Source organism: Metopolophium dirhodum, chromosome 1, assembly GCF_019925205.1.
Source record: "Metopolophium dirhodum isolate CAU chromosome 1, ASM1992520v1, whole genome shotgun sequence".
In the NCBI taxonomy this organism is placed as follows: Eukaryota; Metazoa; Arthropoda; class Insecta; order Hemiptera; family Aphididae; genus Metopolophium; species Metopolophium dirhodum.
This window is the reverse complement of record NC_083560.1, coordinates 57,284,460-57,307,476: the sequence shown is the minus strand read 5'-3', so window position 1 is coordinate 57,307,476 and position 23,017 is coordinate 57,284,460. Positions and strand designations below refer to the sequence as shown.

The window sequence follows — 23,017 nt, the reverse complement described above, 5'->3', positions numbered from 1 at the left end:
TTTGTGCGCCGTGTTGCGACCATAGATAAGAATATTATCAAAGGGAATATTATAAAACCAACTATGTGGTAACAACTAACGACTATAACAAAATATATTTCCGCAATGACGGTTGATAACGCGCGAATTTACCATTTGAGGCGGGCAAGCGCCAAACTGTAGCTGTGGCGAATGTGACTCGAGTCTCCTTCTACGACGGCAACCGCATCGACTCACTTACCGCCAACGAACGATATCGATCGACGAACGCGTCTCGCCACCACCTACCTCTGTCGATAAAACGATCTGCTGCGACGTGTGTACTCTGCACTTATAAATAACAAACATTTCAATTATTATTTCGGTCTGCCGCCAACCTGCTGAAAATCCGATCGATCGTCGGACGAGTTTGCCGTCGCGCGTACGTACAATTGAAATTATTTGATCGGCGGCCGGCGCGCAGCGCACAGTCCTCTCGGTACTCACCCGCTCGTCATTTCAGTCTCGCCGCGGTCGCGTCATTGGAATTTGTCGGCGTCGTCGTCGTGACATGTTGGACGCCGTACAGACGCTCCGCCGCCGCTGTTACTGCAGTGCCAAGCCGAACCGCCCTCGGCGCGCAACAGCCGACATTTTTGATCGCCCCGTGTGAGAGCGGAGCGAGTCCGAGGGATTGTTTTTTTCGTCGCGATACCTCTCAGCGGTCGACCGGAGAAGTGAGAACCCGAGACTCGCGTTAATTTCGTGTAACATATTTGTTCCGATAGTTCGGCGTCACCATAATGGCGTTTAACAACTCCGCTCCAGTGTTCGTCGAAGGAAACGCGACTAGCGTCACGAACAGACATACATGCAAAATGCGAAATAAAAGAATGTGGAAATCTTTGCGCGCGCACATCTTGTCACGTCGAGAAAAGAGCAAACAAGGTTCGTTTCCGTTTTTTAACATCCCTCATTGTCGATTTAATGTCGCTGCACACATAACAATATAAAATTTCGTGAATTAATTACATTGATGAACATGTACGGCAAGGTTCATGTTATTGTTATTGTTCAATCGTTTACATATTTCAATATTCTCAAAATTCTTGAAAGATTTTATATTTTTACTTAATAGATTACTAGTAGTTTATCTTCATCCAATATTAAATTATTATTAAGTACTAAGATAATATTATAAATACAGTACAGTATAAATTAATTTTAGCTTTTAATATTTTCTCGATTTTAATTTGTAGTTAAATGTTAATTGTTAAGCAGATATTAGTTTTATCAAAGTCTTAGTACTTATAGCACTTAAAAGTCGACAAAAAGAGATTAATAATAGTTTAAAGAAAAATATAACATAAAATAGTAAGTTATATGACACTTAGCAATGAGGAAAATAGATTACCTATGAATGAAAAACAAATGCAATTACAGGACAATATTTAATGAACTAAATGTTATAAAAGTTTTAAAATCCAAAGGAGAAACTTGATAGAGCATTTGTGGTGAGTAAATGGTCAGGTTTGTGACATTGCAATCTGGGAACCGGAACGAAAAGAGACCGAGGGGGCAACCAAAAGATGTAAGACAATTAGCAGTGGAGTAAGCAGAGACATAATGGAAGCTACAATGCCTAGAATTATCCAAAATAAATTAAAAGATTGGTTTTATTTTATTATTTATGAACAAATAGTTGATCGGCATTAGGAGTAATAAAAAATAAATTCTTTGTTGGTATCTTCCAGTGATTGTCAAATTAAAAAAATTAGCTGTTTTTAAATATAACATTAATATAGGTTCGATAATAATTATAATATAATATATAAGTTGTTTTTTATTCATCAACAGATGAAGCTGATGCTGAACTTTTGAGAAAAAAGAAATATGCAGAAGATCAAAAAATACAAGAAAATAAATTATCATTAGCACAAATTAATGGTCGTCTGTCAGAATTACGAGATAAGCGTGATGAACTTGAAGAAGAAAAACGTGAATTGCTGAATCAGAACCAAACTATTATAAATACAGTTATAACAGTGCCTGAGCCTAAGTGGTATATTTATACTATCAAATGTATATTTTTGTAAATTAATTATTAGGTATTATTAATCTATTATTCTGTAGGTCATATATTTATTTTTTTTGTTTTTCAGTGCAAACTATGATCGTAAATTAGTGACAAAAATCAAATTTAAAAGTAGTATAGTCTCAGATATTGCTTTTCTCCATCATCAACAACAACAACAACAACAACAACAACAAGAACAAGAACAATATATATTAGACATCCTGTCACCTTGTACGAAGCATCCACTTGCTATAAAATTAAAGGAGTTAAGTCCAATATCGGAATCTGTGGTAATACCTACAGATGTCAAAGACAGCAGCAAACAAAATCGTTGGATTATGCATCAACCAAATTAATTTTATTTCATCAATAATTTCTGAAAGATAAGAATTTAACAAAATGTTTGTCACTGTATTGCAGTAGTCCATATTTTATTAGGAATGGTAATCTTAATAAATTGTTTTAAACTTATATTTTATTTTATTTTTCATAATGAATTTTTTTTTTTAATTTTTGCATTATAATTTGTGACTTGTTTCCTTTTTATTTATCTAACTTTTTTTACGGTATCAAAAACTGCTATTAGTACTTTAAATTATGTTATAATCAACATATGGTCAATTTTAACTTATTAAACTTCCTCTTTCATTATTTATCATAGATATTCCACAATTAATATTAATATAATTTGATAGTTTAATTAAAATTTAATTTGTGAAGTTTTATATATATTATTTTTAAAGCCAAATTAATAATATATATTGGTTAATTTCCATTACTATAAATTACTACCCTAGCTTTTTTTAACTATTAATTTATTAAGATCTTCAATTTGTCCAGCAATATTGCATTTTTATTATTTAAGTTTAAACTATTATTTACGATCATCTGAGTTTGTATTCTTTTTAACAAGGTAGTTAAACAAATGTCAAATATTAAATTATAAGTAATATTTTTGTATACATATTGTTATTAAATATAAGATTACTATAAGTCATTCATTAGAATGGTCATCATTAGTGTTATAGACTGATATTATAAAAACATTTAATTTACAAATATTAATTTTTAATAAAAATGTTCTTAAATGAAATACAAAAAAAAAACTGTTACATTTTTCTATAAAATCAATTTAAAAGGTTTATTTGGTCTTTTGTATTTATTTTTGAATGCTACCTATAAATTAATAAATTATACTAAACGGTGTTCTACTATTTATGTTTTTAGCTTTAGGATGTAATTGATAACATTTTTTTAACTCAATTTAGTACATTGTTGAATTAGACTTTAAAAATTGTGAAATATATTTTTTATTCTATATTTTCTTAATAATTATAATATTGGCCTACTCCCCCCTCCCTCTGGCCCTTATTATCTTTAACATTAATGTCATGTTCTGTCCTATAACATATTTCAATGAAATTCATAATAAAGCATTGATAAATATTAATAAAAAATAATTAATAAATTGTGAAAAAATCAAAAGATACTACTTTAATAATATGTTGTAACTATAAAGAGATGCTGTTTATAAAAATTGTTGTGTACTTTAAAAACATTAAGGAAAAATGTATACTGATTTAATTAACAACTGATACAAATAATAGAGTAGTTGTTACAAAAAATAATATAAAAAATTCTGAACAAAAAATATCATAGAGCTACATGACTGTAAAATTATTTTTTATCATGTGTATTATAAATATTTTCTGTTTTATATTATATATTTTGGTGAACTCAAGAAATCTAAATAATTAATATTTGTTAATGTTTATTATATTTTAAATTATTTTTTCAGAAGTAAATTTAATATCAACCATTATAAACAAATTATATTATAAATAATAGGTATGAAAATTTGTATATTTTTTTACTGAGATTCATTTTTGTTAAAATAATAAAACATTTGCGAAAAATACACTCTTGAACTTAATAGATTTCTAGGTTCTTTAAGTTATGAATAAAATTATATTAAAATACCTAATAATATATTTATGTTTTGTAATTTTTATTAAATATCTTATTACTGTCAAAATATTGATTTATAATAATTAAGCAATGAAAAATAAATAAAAATATCTATCGCAACTAATTGATAAGCACTGGAAATTCTATCCTCTTTATTAAAATTTATAGTTTGATTCACGGTCTTAGAAGATAAGGTCGGACAACTATTCATTATCAGCATTCCGCTTAGTTGGGCAAATCCATTTTAAAATTTGACCGCTATACAATTGAGCGCTGCCCTGTAGACTTTTTTTGAGGTTATGGCATTATAGTATTATACAAGTTTAAAATATACTTCGACCATACAAACTAGCTAGTTTATTATAAACCAACTAGTTTATATGGTCGGAGAAAATTATATAATAATACAGTCCATAAAAATAACCCCGAGTGCCATATAAATATTGTTCTTAACCTCAAAATAAGTCTAGCCGGCAGCGCTTTTGCGGCAACTTGGGAAATGTTTTTGCCTCATTAAGCGGAAATATTGTAATAGGCGGGAGGGTGGGAAGTTGTCGGACCTTCTCTTCTAAGACCGTGGTTTGAATTATTTAACATAATATTTAAACGAAAATATCGCAAAACGTAATTTATAGAATTTCATGGAACAAAAAATAACGCAAAACGAAGTATTTAAAATCCATTTATTTAAAAGTATTACATAAATTGGTTTTGTAGAAATATTTATTTCATGTATACGGACATTAGAATTTATTATATTATATTCCGTATCCAGGCCATTACCTACCCGTATTAGTTATTATTTATTATTAATAAATTTACTAGGTATTAACACTATTCCGAATAACGATAAACTCAAAAATTGTGTAGCGTTTTAATTGTAAATAACATAAAACAGAATTTTTTTTTTTAAATGCAAGTCCCAGGGGTGCCATTTGGGGTATCGCAGGGTATACGTTGGCAGCCCTATTTTTCGACGTATCATATGGGCCTGCCTTAATTTCATGCTGACGCCGAATGATGCCCGATGTATCAGTTGAATTGAATTAATTGAAATAATTAATATAAGATGAAAATATTTTATAAATATAGGGATATACATAGATATACTTGGGTATTAAAGATACAGAAAGAAAATGTATATTAATGAATAATGATATTATACTGTTATCAGTGTTATCACTTAAAATATTAATTATTTTTCATCCCTAATAGTAAGGTTAGAAATAACTACAACATGGCTACATTTCAATTTTCATTGTTATAACTGTGGCCTGATGGTAGAAAAATTTGGTCTGGTAAACAATTTGGCAGCTCTATTTTAAAACTGAAATGGCGCTCCTAGCAAGTCCTGGTAGAAATAACATTTTACGTTTACAACTTAATCTATACTAACAGAAGTCAATGTTTGTGTGTGTGAGCGATCCATAACCAAGCATATCAAACTTATGGTTATGAAATTAGGTACATAGGTGATCCTATACTCAAAGATGTGCACCTTGAACTTTGAAAACAAATTTTTAAAGAGATTACAGAGGTTACAGAAGATAAAATAGTCATCTAACTGTTAGTAGGTACCTATTGTAATAATGTAATTAGAAATGAGTTAGTAAGGGCTTAGACCTGTATTTTATATTTTGGTCAACAGACAATACCACCCGTCCACCCAAATTACATTTTTGTCATTCAAATCAACAAGATCCGTATTCCGTTGTGTCATAGGCTACTCTTTACTTATCAACACATAAATGTTAAGAGTGGTTCAAGCACAACAAACAATATTTTTTAAAATTTATATAGTTGCCGTTGGTTACAGAAAATAAAATAGTTACATATTAAATATTAATTATTATAATGATTATATATCATTTTAGACGTGTACCTATTTTATATTTGGTTATTTTAACCAAATAAATGTGTTTAAAACCTGTGGAGCTTAATTACATTTAATTTTTCATAGGCAACAACTTGCAGGATCAACTAGTATAATGTAATACATAGAACTGAAAAATATAATATTTTCATCTTTTGAATCATTTTAAGGATTGTTAAAAAAAAGTAAAAAAAATGTTCTCACATAATTTTAAAAAGAATCTAATTAACTCATATATTGAACACTGGGAAGTACATAAAAAACATTCCACTTATTTATATAAAACCATTAAAATAAAGTTACTCAAACAGTCTTAGCTCTAAATATTATAAACATTTTTGAAATATGTACTTCCAATACTATTCAGAATACAGCATTATATACTTTTGAGGAAACAGTATTCTAAGTGTATTCCAAAATTTGGAATACTGCCCCCTAAGTCGTCGGTTAGTACCAATGTCCTAAAATTGACAAGTTTATTATAGTTGCACAAATAGTCATATCTATTTAGAATACTGATAACGTGTAATAAATTATTTTCTCAAATCTGTGTTTTACAGCTGATGACATAATTTTAATGTATTTTGCGTAAACCAAAATTACTTTATGAACTTTCCTTATAACATTATGAGATCTACTCAATATGCATTAGAATAAAATGTACAAAAGCAGAATAGTCATATTTTCAGTTTTTGTTTTACTCTAATGAAATGACAGTGAATTACTCAAATCTAGGATACAAAAAAAAAAAAGACATACAAATATTGAAACATTATTTTTATTTGGGGATAATGGTCAAGAGATCATAACTTTACTATACTCACACAAGTTAGTCAGAGTTGATACAATCTAAAAATTAGACATTCAATCTATGTAGAAAGTTATCCCGTCTCCCTCATACGGGCATTGGGCTTAGCTTAAATCTCAACATGCATTACAAAACTTTTAAATGTTATCTTATAATAAATTATTGATTCGGTTTAATATCTTGACCATTGTGACAAAATAAAAAAACCAATAAGTCAGATTGTTAATTATATTATCTCTATAACTAAGTGAGCTAAAATTAGAAGTTTAAAAAGAATTAGATCGTGATTTTACTATTTTAATTTGGTTCTTTTGTCTAATTACCACTGATAACTGTTGATCGTTGTTGGATATATTTATAACATTATATAATATTTCATATTCGTAAAAAAAATTTAAATTTAGCTTTCAATTAGCTTATACTTTAAATTAATGGTTCATAAGAAAAAGAAAATGTACCTAACGGAATAAACACATAAATAATATTTGTTATTGTAATTATGCGATAATAAGTTTTTATTTTATTTAAAATACGATAATATGTAAGTAATCAAAAAAAAAAAAATTGTATTAGCCTGATTGGTTTATTTATATTTTAATTGATTATTGATAATGATACAATGATATTGATAAACAAATAATAAAACAACTATTAAACTAAGATGAAATAGACATCTAAGTATTTTATACAGTGTAATACTGTAGTCATGCATTCTAAAAAATTAATTATGTAATTGGATTCGTTTCTTGAACGAAGTATAAAATAGTAATAAATGAATATTAATAAAAATATTTAAAAACAAAATTAAACACAGAATCAGTTGAAGCCATTATCTAAAATAATGGTTAAAAGTATAAACCAATTATTAGCCAAATAAGGATTGTATAAAACTAAGAAATGTTAAAAAAAGAAGAAAAAGTTTCAATATTGTGTAGTAGTTATGAATTAGTTATGGAAGCTGTCTCAATTGGTTGAAGCTGTAGTAGGAGGTGGTGTAGTGGATAAGTTGGTTTTCAAGTTCCCTTGCTGTTGATTAGGTTCTGGAGGCGGTGCCACTATGGGTATAGCCAAATTAACACGTCTTGGAGGAGGTTGTTGTTGTGGCTGTTGCTGTGGTTGATAGTAAGTAGTCATGAAGGTTTCCTAGAAAAAATAAATAAATATGATAACGATTTCATTTTTGTAACAATTAAATGATATTGATAAAAATGTTCATAAATTTAATAATATAATGGTAATATATTGGCCTTAACGAAAAGTAAACTTTATAAATATATACTGATATAGGTACTTTTTTATAGTTAAATAATTTAAGTATATTATAGTAATAATTAGTAAGATTATCAAAAATGTATTAACATTATTCATTTGTATACATAAATCTATTTATTTTGTATTAAAGAGAAAATAAAATAAGACTCGAACATAGAAAATCGTATGTACAAAATATTTAAATTCATTAAAGCCAATGATTAAAGTGATAAGCTTACTGGTTGTTGCAAGGATTGTGTTCCAGATGGTGGTGATGTTACACCTGTAGCACCTGTTGGTACTGGTTGGTAAACAGCTGCCTGAGCTGCAAGCATCTGAAGAGCAGCTGCAGCAGCTGCTGCTGCTGCATTCTGATCATCAGCACTTCCAGCTGCTGGACCCGGTGCAACTCCAGTAGCATACTGGGGCGTAGCATACATTTGATGATGGTACATGGTTGGATCAGCAGCAGCCATAACCATCATACCAGTGTTGTGATCAAGCACCATACCGTGATGTATTTGTTGTAAGGGTTGATGGTACTGTGGTAACAATGGCGGTGGTTGTTGATGAATTTGGATTGGTTGTTGCTGTTGTAATTGCTGAGGCGCGGGTTGCATTTGTTGATCTTGCATAACTAACCCATTTTGTTGCTGAGGAGCTGGAGGTTGTGGCTGAGGTGTCTTAGATATTCCACCAAAATTTAGTACTGGGTCAGGAAGCTCCCTGCGGCTTTGAACTGAGTACCGTTTTGAGCTACGTACAACCGGTGCTGGTGGTGCAGGCGGATCAATTGGTTGATTTTCGTTTTCATCTAGAATAGATATATCTTGAGTTATTATTAATTAATAAAATATTAGTACATTTCTGTACTTTTATTAATTTAAAAAAAGTTTGCATTGAGGAAGTTACACTCAGGTTAATAACTATTGGTAATTAATGAATTCATGCATAGATGTATTTGGACACACATAATTATAATACTTGATAACAAGTCATATTATCATATTGCATTAACATAAAAAGAATTGAATGGGTAATATAAATTGTAATTGAAGAAAATCATGAAGAATTAAAAATTATAACAGATTTGATGATAGAATACTTACATTGACGATTATTATAGTGTTGATAATGTCCGCCACCATGTTGTGTACGTCCTGTGCCAGCAGTAGTAGGTGCTCCAGACTGATGCTGCTGATCGTAATTGTGCTGATTTGAACTGGATGAAGGTGCTGCTCCCTTAGAAAAATATCTATCACGATTATATTGTTGCGAAGTATGGTGTTGATGGAAGTTACGGCCACGAGGTCCTGAAGGTGAAGAATTTTGGTGTTGCTGGTTATGTTGAGTGCTGTTGTAGTGTTGCTGTTTATAATTATGATGTTGATTATGGCCACCACTGTTTTGTTGTGGTCTTCGGTTATAGAAGTTTGAGTTAGCTGCTGAGGAAGGAGAGTCTCGACTTACTTGAGCGCCTTTTTCTTTGCTAATTGGGGACTCAGTTGAAGACCGATTGAAATAGTTTTTATTATTAGTTGATGACAATGAAGGTGAAGGTCCACCATTTTGCTGGTCCTGGCGATTGTTTCGATTTGTAGGGGAAGTTGTGTTATATTTTGGAGTTGCTCGGGATGACGGGGTATGATGCCGAGCCTGGCTAGTTTCCACAACTGCAGCAACAGATTTTTTATCTTCATTCTGAACAGAAAGAGTTTTTAGTTGTTGTTCATGATTCTGGTCTGAGACTTCTACAACTGCAGGAGACTCAGTTGGAGGAAGGGTTGAAGTATTAGGCTCTGATTTGTTTGTATCATCCAAAGCTGGGAATTCAGAGGTGTACTCATCAGTTGTAGATTTGTTTATGTTCTTATTTAGACCACCAACATTGCGTCGAGCCATACCTCCACGCTTAACTTTCATGGACTGTTGGCCTCCAGCAGCACCAATGTAAGCTTTTGTATCCTGCCAACTACGAGTATATTTGGTAGTGGCAGCTCGCCTAATATGAAAACAATTGTAATTGTTAGTATATGCAGACTATATATAAATGGTTTCTATCATTAACTTACCCATATTTATGGTGGCGTCGAGCTCGTGGTGCCTCCGATTCCTCCCGTATGTCATATCCATAAGAGGCCAATAACTCATCACGACTTTTGCGTGTCTGCTCATTTTCATCATACATATCATGTGTCCACCTATCAAGAGCATCTAAATCACGAGATTTTCTAGAACCTACACCAAGTTTTTTTGCCAATCCATCAGCAGTTACAGCAATTTCAGAGTCTTTTGTTGTAGCAGCAACCTTAGATATGGCCAAGACTCTTTTAGTAGACAGTGATCCATCCACAACTTCTAAAGCAGTGTTTTCAGCAGTATCTACTGGGGTCACTGACTTTTGTTTTTTAATACCGGTATGACGTCTTCTAACTCGGCGACGACTAATAATTATTAAAAATAAAATTTAATATTAATTTAATATCATACATACTTAAAATTAAATTTCTTAGTCACTACTCACTCAGAAACTTCATCGTCATCTCCTGAATCTTCTTCATATCCATTATCAGATTCTGATCCTTCAGAGCTTGTTGTACTATATGCCATGCGGTCATCATGCTCGTAGAACCGTCCACGCCTAGGTATGTATTGAGGATCATTAGTATCATCGTCCACAGGTACAGGTACTACGGGTTCTGCAGGCTAAAATGGAATAACAGCCAGATAAAAAATTATATTTAAACTATACTCTGTCCAGCGAGAGAAAGTGTCGCGATCAGACCAACATTGGTTCTTCTATGCATCCCCATACAACACCCTGCCATAGAGGAAATGGTTTCGATAGCAGGGCGATGCGCAGAATCGGTGTATTCTCTTGCTGGACAGAGTACATATGGTTAAATAATTATGGTGTTCAAATGGATTTTTTTTTAAACACGAATAAAATCTAAGTTTTAAGGAATATTTTATCATAATTTAGTGAAGGTTAAACTAGGAAGGCAATAAAAATACTTAATTATATGAATAAGACAATTGGGTAAAATAGATGGTTAAGTAAATCCTCGAGTAAATCTGAGGACAGTAGGTAAATAATATACCTAGGTAAATGGCATTTTTTTTAAAAAGAATGTATCAAATAATATTTTTGAGTGCCCATTAAAAATTAACAGCTATAGTGTATACTGACTTCTGAAATGTACATAATGTAAAATTTTGTAGAGTAAAAACTAAAAACCTACAGAATAAGTAGTCTAAACAGAATTTACCGATTTAAAATTCTCAAAATATCCAAACTCAAATAGCTTTCCCTATTTGGAAATTATTTTTAAATACTTATCTATTGTTTTCAAATATTTATATCTAGAGCGTTAGTATGCATTAAGTTTTTGAATACCTATTTTTGAAAAAAACATTTGATATATATAATTATATAATGATGCACAACTCTTACTACTGCAAAAAGCAAAATAAACAAAATAAGTACAGAATATTAATTTGAATTATTGCTCACATCTTTGATTTCTTCATCATAGTCTTCCTCGCCATCACCTCCCTCTACTTCATGTTGCGAACTACTCTCATCATCTGGATCATTTTCCTCTTGAATTACATCTTGAGGCTGTTCTTTTACAACATTATCTTCTTCATCATTGATAATATATTCAACTGCATCTTCAAATACACTACCCATTGTTGAGTTATATATTTCATCAGACTCTGATTTTGTTTTTAAAGAGATATCTAGATTTATATCAGAGGTTTCATTGATTACAATATCCTTTTCAACCCTAGCTGTCGCAGGTTTCTGTTGCTTGTCTAAAACTGTTTCACCTAGATTGTGTTTAATCTCATCTACCTCATTAGTCGATATTGTTGTAGATGCCATGGCTTTATTTAATTGATCTTTTTTGTTACTAGTGGCGTTAACGGTAATTGCAGTTTCATTTGACACATCGACTTGTTCACTGACCACCACATGTTCAACATTTTCAGTGGTCATAATAATTTCCTTGTCTAACTTAATGGGTGGAACAATTTCATCAGCTACTGCTATCGAATTCGCCGCATCGGTAGCGGCAATGGTGGCAGCAGCACCTTTGGCGACAGTGTCTGCTTCTTTCACGTTGACGGCAGTACTCTCCATTGTAAGAATATAACGTTCAACTGTCGGGGAAAATTATAGCACAATTAATATTTAAATGACGGACTTACAGGTTGTATGAAGAACAAAGTAAAAATATTACCTAGGGTTTACAGCGATAAGATATGCAGCAGCAACAGTAAAAAACCGAGGGTAGTGATAAAGAAAAAAAAAACAAAACAAAAGAAAACGGAAAACACGACGCGAACAATTGTACTGGATCGTTTGACGGGTGTTTGGAGAAAAATTCTTTCGACCTACGTCGAAAAACTACGACGCGGACGAAAAATCGAGTCGGTTGTCGACGGCGGCGAACGGACAGTGCGGCCGATGCCTTTGTGCGTGACCGGGCGCGGCGAGGAAAACACGCAAAAAATGTAAGTTGAAAGATCGGGCGTTGTCGTCATAAACGGATTTTGATTTTATTTGTCTCGGGACAGACGATCATCAAGAGCGTTGACTGACCGATGTCATAGCAAATTGCAACAATTTAATAGACTAACGTTTAGCAATGAGCGGACGGGCGCCGGGGACCCAGGTCGAAAGCATCAGTGCATCACCACGCGATAACAAATAACGATGCTATTATCTCAGTCATCGGCCGAACGAGGAATTACGGCGGCGGCCGATTGCGCGGACCACTGCATGGCTGCCATACGGCATATCATTGGTTGTTGAATATAATATTGACCTGCTTACCGGTTACCCAGATAATGGTGGTGACACGATATATTATGGTTATGTGGCTACCATGATTTTGGAGCCTTGGAGGTAAGCCGATCCACGTGGCAGGAGGTAGATTGTTGTCAATGTAGACTACAGTTTATATTACAAGTATGGTATAGAAGTATACTACAAGTATAGTATAGAAGTATACTACAAGTATAGTATAGAAGTATACTACAAGTAGCGGTGGTGGTGAATTTTATAAAAAATGTTTGTAATGTAATTCTACATTGAATTAGCCGGAACAGGTCATCCTTTGTTGTGTTGCCTCCAACTGTTGTACTGTACTATTACGCTGCACCGTTGTCAATAATATTGTTGGGTGAAATCATCATAGAACTCGCTAGTAGTTGTGTAACTTGTTAGGTTTAATTGAAAATATATTACGACAGGAAGTCATACCAGCTGCAGGCTACCAGCGTAATAATATACATTTGTCCATGTCTTTGCATTTCTAACGCCATAACATCTTACGTTCAGTCGTTAAAATTTTGTGATGTTGGCTTCAATATTAGAGTGAATTGACCTATGATCAAACTTAAAAGTACGAACATTATCTGTGTTTTCTCGTTGGTTTTTATGCGATATTTTGATTTTTAAGTGAGTTATGAGTTATGACTTCATGAGTAGGTACGTAAAATATTACAATTTAAAGACTTATAACTCACTTAAAAATTGAAATATAGTATAAAATTTACAAGAGAACACATATAATGTTCTTACCTTTAAATTTGATGATTGGTCAATTCACTCTAGTACCTATTAGAGATTACAACACAAAATTGAAAGTGATGAACGCAAATTTGATATATTGACATATTTTAAAATAGACAACGTACGTACGTACGTCAATGCGGGAGTGATGGGAAAAACTATGCATTACAATTTAAAAAAATCATTCATAAAAACTACAAAACTTAAAAATTAACGTAATTATAATAAAAATTAAATAAAAATTCATGTGTGGACGAAATTATATATTTTAATGAAGAAGGACGGTTTTAGTTTTGTGTTGTTATTTAAAAATATTATTCGTTGGTACTTAAAAAGTTTAGAGTAGGTATATTATTATATTTTATACACACAATAATGAAATATTTTTTAAATGCAATTTTTTCGACAAAAATGAATAAACTATTAATGTACTATTATTAAATAAATCTATATAATAGTAAAATAAATTACTTTGATCACAATAATATCATATATTATACTTATATATTTTTAGTCATTGCTTAGAATTGTTTTTCGTATACCACTTAGGTATCATCTTTTTGTTTTTCCTCTTTCTTTTTATAAGTATTTTTTAATTTATATTGTTTATATTGTATATTTGTACCTTTTATTTATCTCATTACCTAAATGTTGAAACTAATTGTTAAAAACAAAGTTTAAATAACGAACAAAAAAAAACCAAGGTTTAATAAGCAGGATTTTCAATGTACGTCCCGAGTACAAAAATTAAATTTAAAACAAAATTATAAAATTATATAAAATAAATTACAGCCTCAGATATAATTTGCACGAGGTGGTGACTCACACAAACATATATAATAATAATATAATATTTTTATAAAACAATATGATATACAATTTTTGAATTAATCATTTTGTCTTTCTTATATATTAGTGAGAGCCACTTGCACCACAGCACCTCGACCTAGTTAGACGACTGGACACGTCTTCTTTGGATAATTGATTAAATAGGTACTCAATCAAAACTCTCAATTTCCTATTTCACTTAAGATGTATATTTTTTTGATGGACAATATGGACTGATTCAAAGGTAGTATAGGAAATTGAAGTGAGTCTGGTGTGAAGTATTAACATTAGTATGCGGCCACAGAACATGTACCTATAGTTTACACAAGCAGGGACGGACAGGGAAGGGCCCAGCCCACTATTCTAAGTTCATTAGCGGTCTATAAAGGCGTATTTGTATTTATAAATTAATTGTGGCAAATTACAGACCAATTTGTTTAGTTTAATTATTGTGTTTATGGACCTATAACAGGGTGTAACAGAAAAGCTTTATAAATTAAATAACTTTTAACCTAATCAATATTACATTTTATTTTTAAGAATATGAACACCCTTGCTTTTAAAATACCTACAGTAAACAATTTTTTTTAACAAAGACAATTTAAAATTTTTTTTGGAAAAATTCAAAATACAAAACTGCTAATTTGTAAATCTAATTCTTAGATAATTTTTGATAGTAAAAAGTTTATTCAAGTAGTTTTTCAAATTTTTTTAAATATCAATATTTTTTTGGAGTAAATGAATTTGACACGTAAATACGTAATAACTTTTTTAATAATTTTCAATAACTTTTTGATAATTCTGTCTTTTAAAATTTTTATTTGAAAAATATTTTCGTATGATCGTATTAACAAATTATAATGGCCTTTTGATTTTAATAAAAAAATCATATTCGGTACTTTAAAAATATGGCAGTTTTATGATTTGTAGTGTAAAAACAGAAAAATATAACCCTTACATGATAATACCTCAGAGCCGTCATTTGAGTAGTTGCAGGGCATACTTATGTATAGGTACCTAAAATTTATCAAGATTATATTTTGGCCTAACTAAAATTTTTCTGAGCAATGCAAAAATAATTTTTTTTTTTAATTGGTCTCAAGAATTAGCAACGATGGCTTTGTGATATTATTATTAATGTATTACGAAATTATTTAAATTAAATCTAAAATGTTTGGTTTATATAAAATATTTTATGTGTGATTGAGGATATCAGGATTTGTTTAAATACACTATTTATGTAGTTATACCTAATGTAATTTTGAACTTCTGGGCTCCTACAAGACTTCTTTCAGTGGGGTTCAGTATTTTGAAAAAAAAATAAGTACAATGTATTTAAATACAATAGTGTAGGTATATAAAAATGTATATTTAAGTAGGTACTAACTTAGTATAATTAGGTATAAAATATTTATACTATATTACATTATTAAATGGAAAATATGAAGAAAGTTATTTGAAAGTTATTTTATTTTCTCGATACTTATACTTTGCATTAAATACTACAATGTTGAAGATGGATATAAACAGTTAGAAATATTTTAGATTTTAGTTTAAACTATGGTGATCGTTGACGTAGACACTCAGTTATAAATTTGAAAAATGTATTCATGCCAATTACTGAAAAATAATTTAATATTAACTGGACATTTATAGTATTGAATAGTAACACAGATATGTTATTAAAATTTAAAGGAGAAATGTAGGTATTATTGCCCCGCATCTTAATGATTAGGCCTGATATGCCATTCAAATTCAAACTTTGCAGTTTCCGGCGCGACTCGCATATTTAGCAATCACCATCGACAAAGCATAGGGATAATCGCAATAAGTGTGTGGACTAAGTTTGGAAAATCCATGTTCCTCACATTCACAGGTGTATGCTCAATTGCTTAAGCGTCGGAAAACCTACTGATTTTACTGTGTGCGCACATTCCAAAAGCACTGCAATAAACATAATTATAACAAAAATACTTTCTTCCTCAGTTGATTTCTTAATAATTAATATGGAAAAATAATTTTATAGAATAATAAAAATACATACTATTTGGGCACTCTTGTCAGTCGCTGATAAGAATGAACGCGTTACACGTATATAATTATGCATAAATAAGTGTTTTTTTAATTTTTACAGAGATGTTTTGAAAAAATAAAAGTCGTTTACTTCTTTTGTTCATAAAAGTCATCTAGAAACAAACGATGTATTTTGAATAATATAATAAAAAATGATATGCAAATTACGAACTCAGCGCGTATGAAGTAATTAAAAATATATGTAAATAATTAATTAAAACGTAAATAAAATAATTTAAATTCAATAGGTTGTGCGTTTTCTACATGGGTGAAGCTGGATAACTTTGCTAGTAGGTTTATTTTAAAAATAACTTTTGGATGTCTAAAGATATTCTAAAGAAATTTTTTATATTATAATGTGTATTATTTATTATAACGACGCTCTTGGCTGTTATACGTATACGACAGTGGGGCAATGGGTCAGTGAGCGTCCAAATGAGGTCCTGTCATAGGACCTTAAAAGCACACAAGACGGATACTTCCCATTTACGGCCCGGGAAAAATGTCCTAGTACGGTGGTAGCAGGGAGGTATGACAAGTAAACTATCAAATTGTAAAAATAAAAGAACATTCATAATGAGTCTTATAAATATCTATTGTAGGGTAATTGATTATTGCGAAGATTGAACTTGTGATTGTATCTGCCGAAAAGATTGAAGGAGTCATGGATAGGCAACCCGAATTGTAAACGATATATGATTTATTGGTAGTCGTTGTATAATTAATAATCTGCAGATTCAGTATCCTCGAAACCAGAGAAAATTACAAAGATTATTGTGTCATCTTACTAAGGCTCTATAATATGTGAGTATGTGCATCCGCCATTTTGTTTGCAATAACATATTCTAGATAACAGTAAAATACCGCCAAAATCGCAGAACAAAATAATTATATGTACGCATTTAATTTTATCTGATTAATTTCTTTACGTCTTGACTTCTTCACATCTTAATATTATATTAAAATGTCGTGTTCTGCCGTAAACTGCACGAATCGAAGTAGTCAGGGTATACGTCTATTCAGATTTCCGGCTCAACTTGAACGCAGAAAAATTTGGATAAATAATACCAGAAGAGCGCAATGGCAACCTACAGAATCTGCTCGTCTGTGTGAAGTAAGTATTATTTGATATTCAATAGTGATTAAATAGGTCCTTCTGTTTATTAAAACTATTAGAGTAACACAAAAATATAGAAACGTAGTTTCTTACAGTAGATTTTCATACAAATCTACCGAATTAGCCTAAAAATTATTAACATTATCATAGTTTCAAATAATTAACAAATATGTGGGCACATTTAAATTAATTACACTACCTGCATTTTTATGATTTATCTAGGTTTAAAATTAATATACGTAAATATTTATGGTTTAATTCATTATTTTGATTAATCAGTTGTTGCTGCCATTAATGTATTTTTTTTAAATACCAGATTCATTTTGAAGAGAACCAATTTGAAAGAAAAAGGATAGATGGCTGGATTAAATTAAAATGGGACGCCATTCCTACAATTTTTAATGTTCCAAATCCACCGAAGAGCACAATGACAAAAAGAAAATCCAAATACAAGGTGTGCATTATACAAAATACATTAAATTATATTAAATTTGTTTTCTTTCTTGTCAAGAATTAAATGTACCAAATAATGAATTTTATATTATTACTCTATGATTTTGGACTATCACCACAATTGAAAATGTATAGGTACACAGTGAGGAATACAAATATATAATAATTTAGTACCTAAAGCAACCTTTTAATTCCCTTTATAGTATTTTTGAAATTAATTTAGTAATTGTACACACAATTAATAGTTAAATATTTAATTTAATTAAGTAAATATGTAGTATTATGTAGCTACGTTACAGTCTCCCTTCAAAAAAATAGTAAAATAATGTTTTTAATTATTTACTGAATAAATAGTTTAATGTTTTAGATACTTGATCCTCCTTTGAATGTTCAACCAAATGAAATTGAAAATACAACTGGTGCAAGTATGCAGTCATTGCAGTCTGTAAGTATGAAAATTAGACTTGATCAACTTGAATTATGTACAAAAATATAGCACATTCATTTTTAATATAAACTGCCATTAATAAAATATTATCTATTGAATTAATTGTTGAATGTTTTAGATACCTGATGATACTACATTGAGTGTTGGACAAAATGAAATTGAAAATAAAACTGATGATAATATGCAGTCATTGCAGTCTGTAAGTATGATCATAAAATAAAATATTAAACTAACTACCTATGTGATTTGGTAGTATTTATGAAACAATACATTTAATTGTGTTTTCTTTGTACTATGCCATACACTTATTTATTTTTTATTTTTATTTAGTCATTACAAATGGAAAATTAAGTGTTGAGAAAGGAAAACGACCGTTTAAAAAGAGCAAATGAGCAGTTTGTTAAATATCTAGAACAGACAAATGAAAATTTTAAACAACAACTAGAGGATCGATCAAAGTTGTTAGAAACATTTTTGAATAAAGACCAAATTATGGCGTTGTCAACCAACAAAATGCATGAATGGTCTAAAGAAACTATTGTCAAATCACTAAAGCTAAGATTCAGTCTTGGTGTGAGTGGGTATAATTACTTACACGAAACAAAATTTCCTATACCTTCATACAGCACATTAGTAACAAGTAACAAGTCTAATTGATGAAATGGTAAATGATAGTACTGTTCTACTATCATGTTTTCTTGCAACCGAAATGGCGGATGCGTATACCTTCTTATATAGCTCTCTAATCTTACTGATGACGACAATAATAAAAAGAATGTAACGTGTATGTAAAAATGAATACGAACGAGACTTGGAAGCTGCCTTAATAGCGAGCGTCTCCTGCAGTACACACCACAGCAATAATAATACAGTATTATAATACGAACTCTTTTTGGTTATGTTGACACAACGTAAAATGAAACAAAATAAAAAATATATAAACTATGGCGGTGTTTACATTGATTTAGCAAAGACATTAGAAATACGTTTGTATAGAGTGGATTATATTGTGTGTAATGCGTAGGAAGAGACGGTGAAGAGCGGGGATAAAAGAGATGTCCATTGTGCGTGCTGTACGTTGTCACCATAGATAATATAAGAATATTATAAATTATAAATATTATAAGATCTTATATTGTCTATGGTTGTCACCGTTACAGATGTAGTGGCGACAATGCTGACGACAGTAGTAAGAGCACCTATGTTACTTATATTTTTTTGTAAATCATAATTTATACATTCCAAAAAATATTTGTTCAGGTATTCTATATCCACATTACTAAATTGACTATTTATTATTTACCTGCAGTTTATATCATAGGAACTAAGTTTTAGTTATTATCAACGCGCTCATAGTAATCAATTCTAGCCAATATTATTGATGTTGATTTTACAACATACAACATGCAACAAAAACCATAGGTTTACCTATGCTTACACTAACCCAATATCGTAACCTAACCGATATCGTACAAATGTATACTTATTATTTAGATTGAATAGTATACTTAATATAGGTAAAATAGTAATTAGTATATTGTATAGGTTTATGCCGTGAAATGTATAACAGAATGCTGAATACCAAATACTAATAGGTAATAAGGTCCGTTTCATAGCCTAGCGTAGGTACGAATTGAAACAATGTAAGTAAATCGAAAAACGCACGTACGTGAGTGATTGTGGAACGGGCTTAATAAACAGAAACAATTTATAAATTATAGGTAGTATTTTCACAATAATATACATTGGTACTTGGTAGCTCCAGCCTCCAGTGGCGTAATCGAGAATGTTTCATGGGGGAATTAATATTTAATATTCATGCAAACAAGTGGTGGGGCTTCACCCCCACACCGTCCGTAACTAAATTTTATATCTCGTCTCATATCAATATAATATGTATTCTATATTACACTAGCTGTATCACCCGAATTCACCCGGAAAAAAATGAACACACATAAAATGCCTAAAATGGTATAAATGATATAATAATATGTAGGTTTATAATTGGTGTATAATTTTGATAATAGATAAAGTTCAAAAAGACAATACATTTTAACCACCTAATCGTTGTAGCAATGTAAAATTTGAAACTAAATATTTTCGATAACGCAATTTATATAATTCAGCTAGTCGTGGTATGAAAATAAAGTGATCGGTGTTTTCCATACAACTCTCATGTATATAGTATTAAAACTATGTATATAAAAATTGGGTAAGTGGATGTCGCTCTGCTGTACAGTAGGTTACAATTGGGTCACTGTAATGGATAGTGTTAAATTTGAATTCAATGATATAATATCATTGTATAAGAAAAACGATTCTGAGCGAAAACCGTCAGTCAGCTTATGATATCACAAAGTAGGTATATATTTGATGATATTATTGTGAATAAAGTAATTTATGTATAACCTATTTACGTGGAACTTTGTTATAAATTTTCAATCCTTAGCTATATAAGTTGAGTATTTTATAAATTTTTAACTACAAAATAATTATTAAATTTTGTAAAAATTCGAACTTTAAATGCATATAAAAAAAATTGTGCCAATGTATTTTTAATATTTTTCAACTGCTATTGTAACATTATATCAGGAGCCTTGTATTAAATTTTCACGCTTTTTTACCCAACAAATAAAATTTTATAGAAATAGAAGATATTTATAAAAAAATAACTAAAAAAATTTAAAACTGACAATGTCCGTAAACAGCTCAAAAAGAGTTAAAATATTTTCTAAATTTGATTTGCTTGTATACATTTTTTTTTTTTGAAAAAGCTAGACAAACTATTATAAATAACCATGTATTATATTTTCAAATCTTAGATTTAAAACGAAAAATTTTTATGAATTCTTAACTCAAAATAATTTGCTAATTTTCGTGATTTTATTCACGAATTATTTTATTAACGACAGAGTGCGTAAAAGATTATATTATAATCTGTGCATGTAAATTTCTCATAAACGACAGATATTTAAGGTATATTTCAAACAACAAAACGGATTACAGTTTAGTTACTGAAATTAAGAATAAAACCACGGCTTCTTAAACAATATGATGGATAAGTATTTTCTTAGAAAAACAATAAAAATGAAAATAATAGATTACTCGGCGGAACAACTTTGTTTAAAAAAATCGTTACGGATTGATATTTCCGATAGTTCAGATTTTAAGTGAGTTATGAGCATTTTTAATTTAAATTTATTATACACGCTATAACTTAAGTTATAATTTAATAAATATTACTTAAAAACTGAATTATGGTACAAAATTCCCAGCAAAACACAGATAATGTTCTTACCATCAAGTTTCATAATATGTCGATTTACTCTCATTTTTAAGCTAACAACATAAAACTTGAATTCCTGAGCGTAAATTTGGTATGTTCCGCGTTTGTAAGACGGAGACAACACATACGGGTGTGGCGTCCTCTTCATATTAGAGCATCTAAAATAATGATAACGTTATTAATATTCATCTAATAAATTACCTTTTAGGAGATTGTCATATAATTTTCTTTAGAAATAATTTTTAACTTAACTTACACATAGGTATCCATATTTAAAATGTATTATCATCAGATTTTAAATCATTTATCAAAAATTTAAAATTGGAAAGCATTTTGGTAATAGTAAATTTATAATAGGTACCTACTACCTACAAGAATTACATGATGATACACGATAATCTTTTTACCATTGATATGCATACTTCAAAATGGAGGTACCTACCTACTTTTAATATAATCAATTTTTCAAATACTTTATGAAATTTTCTAAATATAACGTACCTACGTACGCATATGCTGATTATATCCATGTACCTGATAATGATAAAATAATGTCCATTGAATAATACACTTCAAGGTTTACTATGGTATGGTTTTTGAATAATAATAGGTAACTTATAAGTCTATTTGTTAATATTTTTTGCCATGTGTATTACTTCTATAGATTAATTCAATAGTAGGTATACCTAGTAAAATTTCATAGAATTAAATAAATTCTATATTTTAAATTAATTCAACTGAATACTGCATAACCAATTCTTCATATTTTAATATATCATATTTAGATACTTGGAGTTGGTATATTATCTGTGTTGATTTCAGAAAAACTTAAAATATCTTCCGGTCCATACTCAAAAATCTTAGATGTTCCTATTTCAAATAATCTGGTTTTTTTTTATTTCTCACATTAATATAACACCTCATATATGTACAATCAATTATTGAAATTATATGGACGATTCTCCGTAGTTGATTATATAGGTACTAATATTTATTATATTGCATATCCACATGAATTCGATGATAATATAATATCATTGTATAAGAAAAACGATTCTGAGCGAAAACCGTCAGTCAACCTGAGATATTACTAAGTATATTTGATGATATTATTGTGAATAAAGTAATAACTATAAAACTGCATAAGTTTGGATGTGATTAATTCACTCAATTATAATATATATTTTTTTTATTTTCAGCGACTATGACCATATTGGCTTTTATAGTTTTACATAATGCATACAATTTATTACTATGCATTGTTACATATTATGTTCACTCTTAGTGTTGCTG

General features: G+C 30.0%; 3 protein-coding genes across 3 annotated transcripts; 2 read left to right on the top strand and 1 right to left on the bottom strand.

Annotated features, from left to right (window-relative positions):
- The first annotated feature begins 96 nt into the window (after positions 1 to 96).
- Positions 97 to 3,961, top strand: LOC132935610 (uncharacterized). The gene is made up of 3 exons (XM_061002207.1): positions 97 to 906; positions 1,816 to 2,020; positions 2,121 to 3,961. Exons 1-3 carry the CDS (start codon positions 762 to 764, stop codon positions 2,389 to 2,391), a joined length of 621 nt encoding a protein of 206 aa, XP_060858190.1. The 5' UTR covers positions 97 to 761; the 3' UTR covers positions 2,392 to 3,961.
- Positions 3,962 to 6,638: 2,677 nt separating this feature from the next.
- Positions 6,639 to 12,719, bottom strand: LOC132935052 (protein CASC3-like). The gene is made up of 7 exons (XM_061001503.1): positions 12,183 to 12,719; positions 11,450 to 12,102; positions 10,460 to 10,641; positions 10,008 to 10,379; positions 9,045 to 9,937; positions 8,175 to 8,749; positions 6,639 to 7,827 (listed from the first exon to the last, which is right to left on the bottom strand). Exons 2-7 carry the CDS (start codon positions 12,080 to 12,082, stop codon positions 7,648 to 7,650), a joined length of 2,835 nt encoding a protein of 944 aa, XP_060857486.1. The 5' UTR covers positions 12,083 to 12,102; positions 12,183 to 12,719; the 3' UTR covers positions 6,639 to 7,647.
- Positions 12,720 to 17,384: 4,665 nt separating this feature from the next.
- LOC132937453 (peroxynitrite isomerase THAP4-like) lies at positions 17,385 to 19,065 on the top strand. The gene is made up of 5 exons (XM_061004280.1): positions 17,385 to 17,534; positions 17,854 to 17,991; positions 18,358 to 18,435; positions 18,557 to 18,637; positions 18,769 to 19,065. The coding sequence occupies exons 1-5, from the start codon at positions 17,385 to 17,387 to the stop codon at positions 18,787 to 18,789; spliced, it is 468 nt and encodes a 155-aa protein (XP_060860263.1). The 3' UTR covers positions 18,790 to 19,065.
- The last annotated feature ends 3,952 nt before the right edge of the window (positions 19,066 to 23,017 follow it).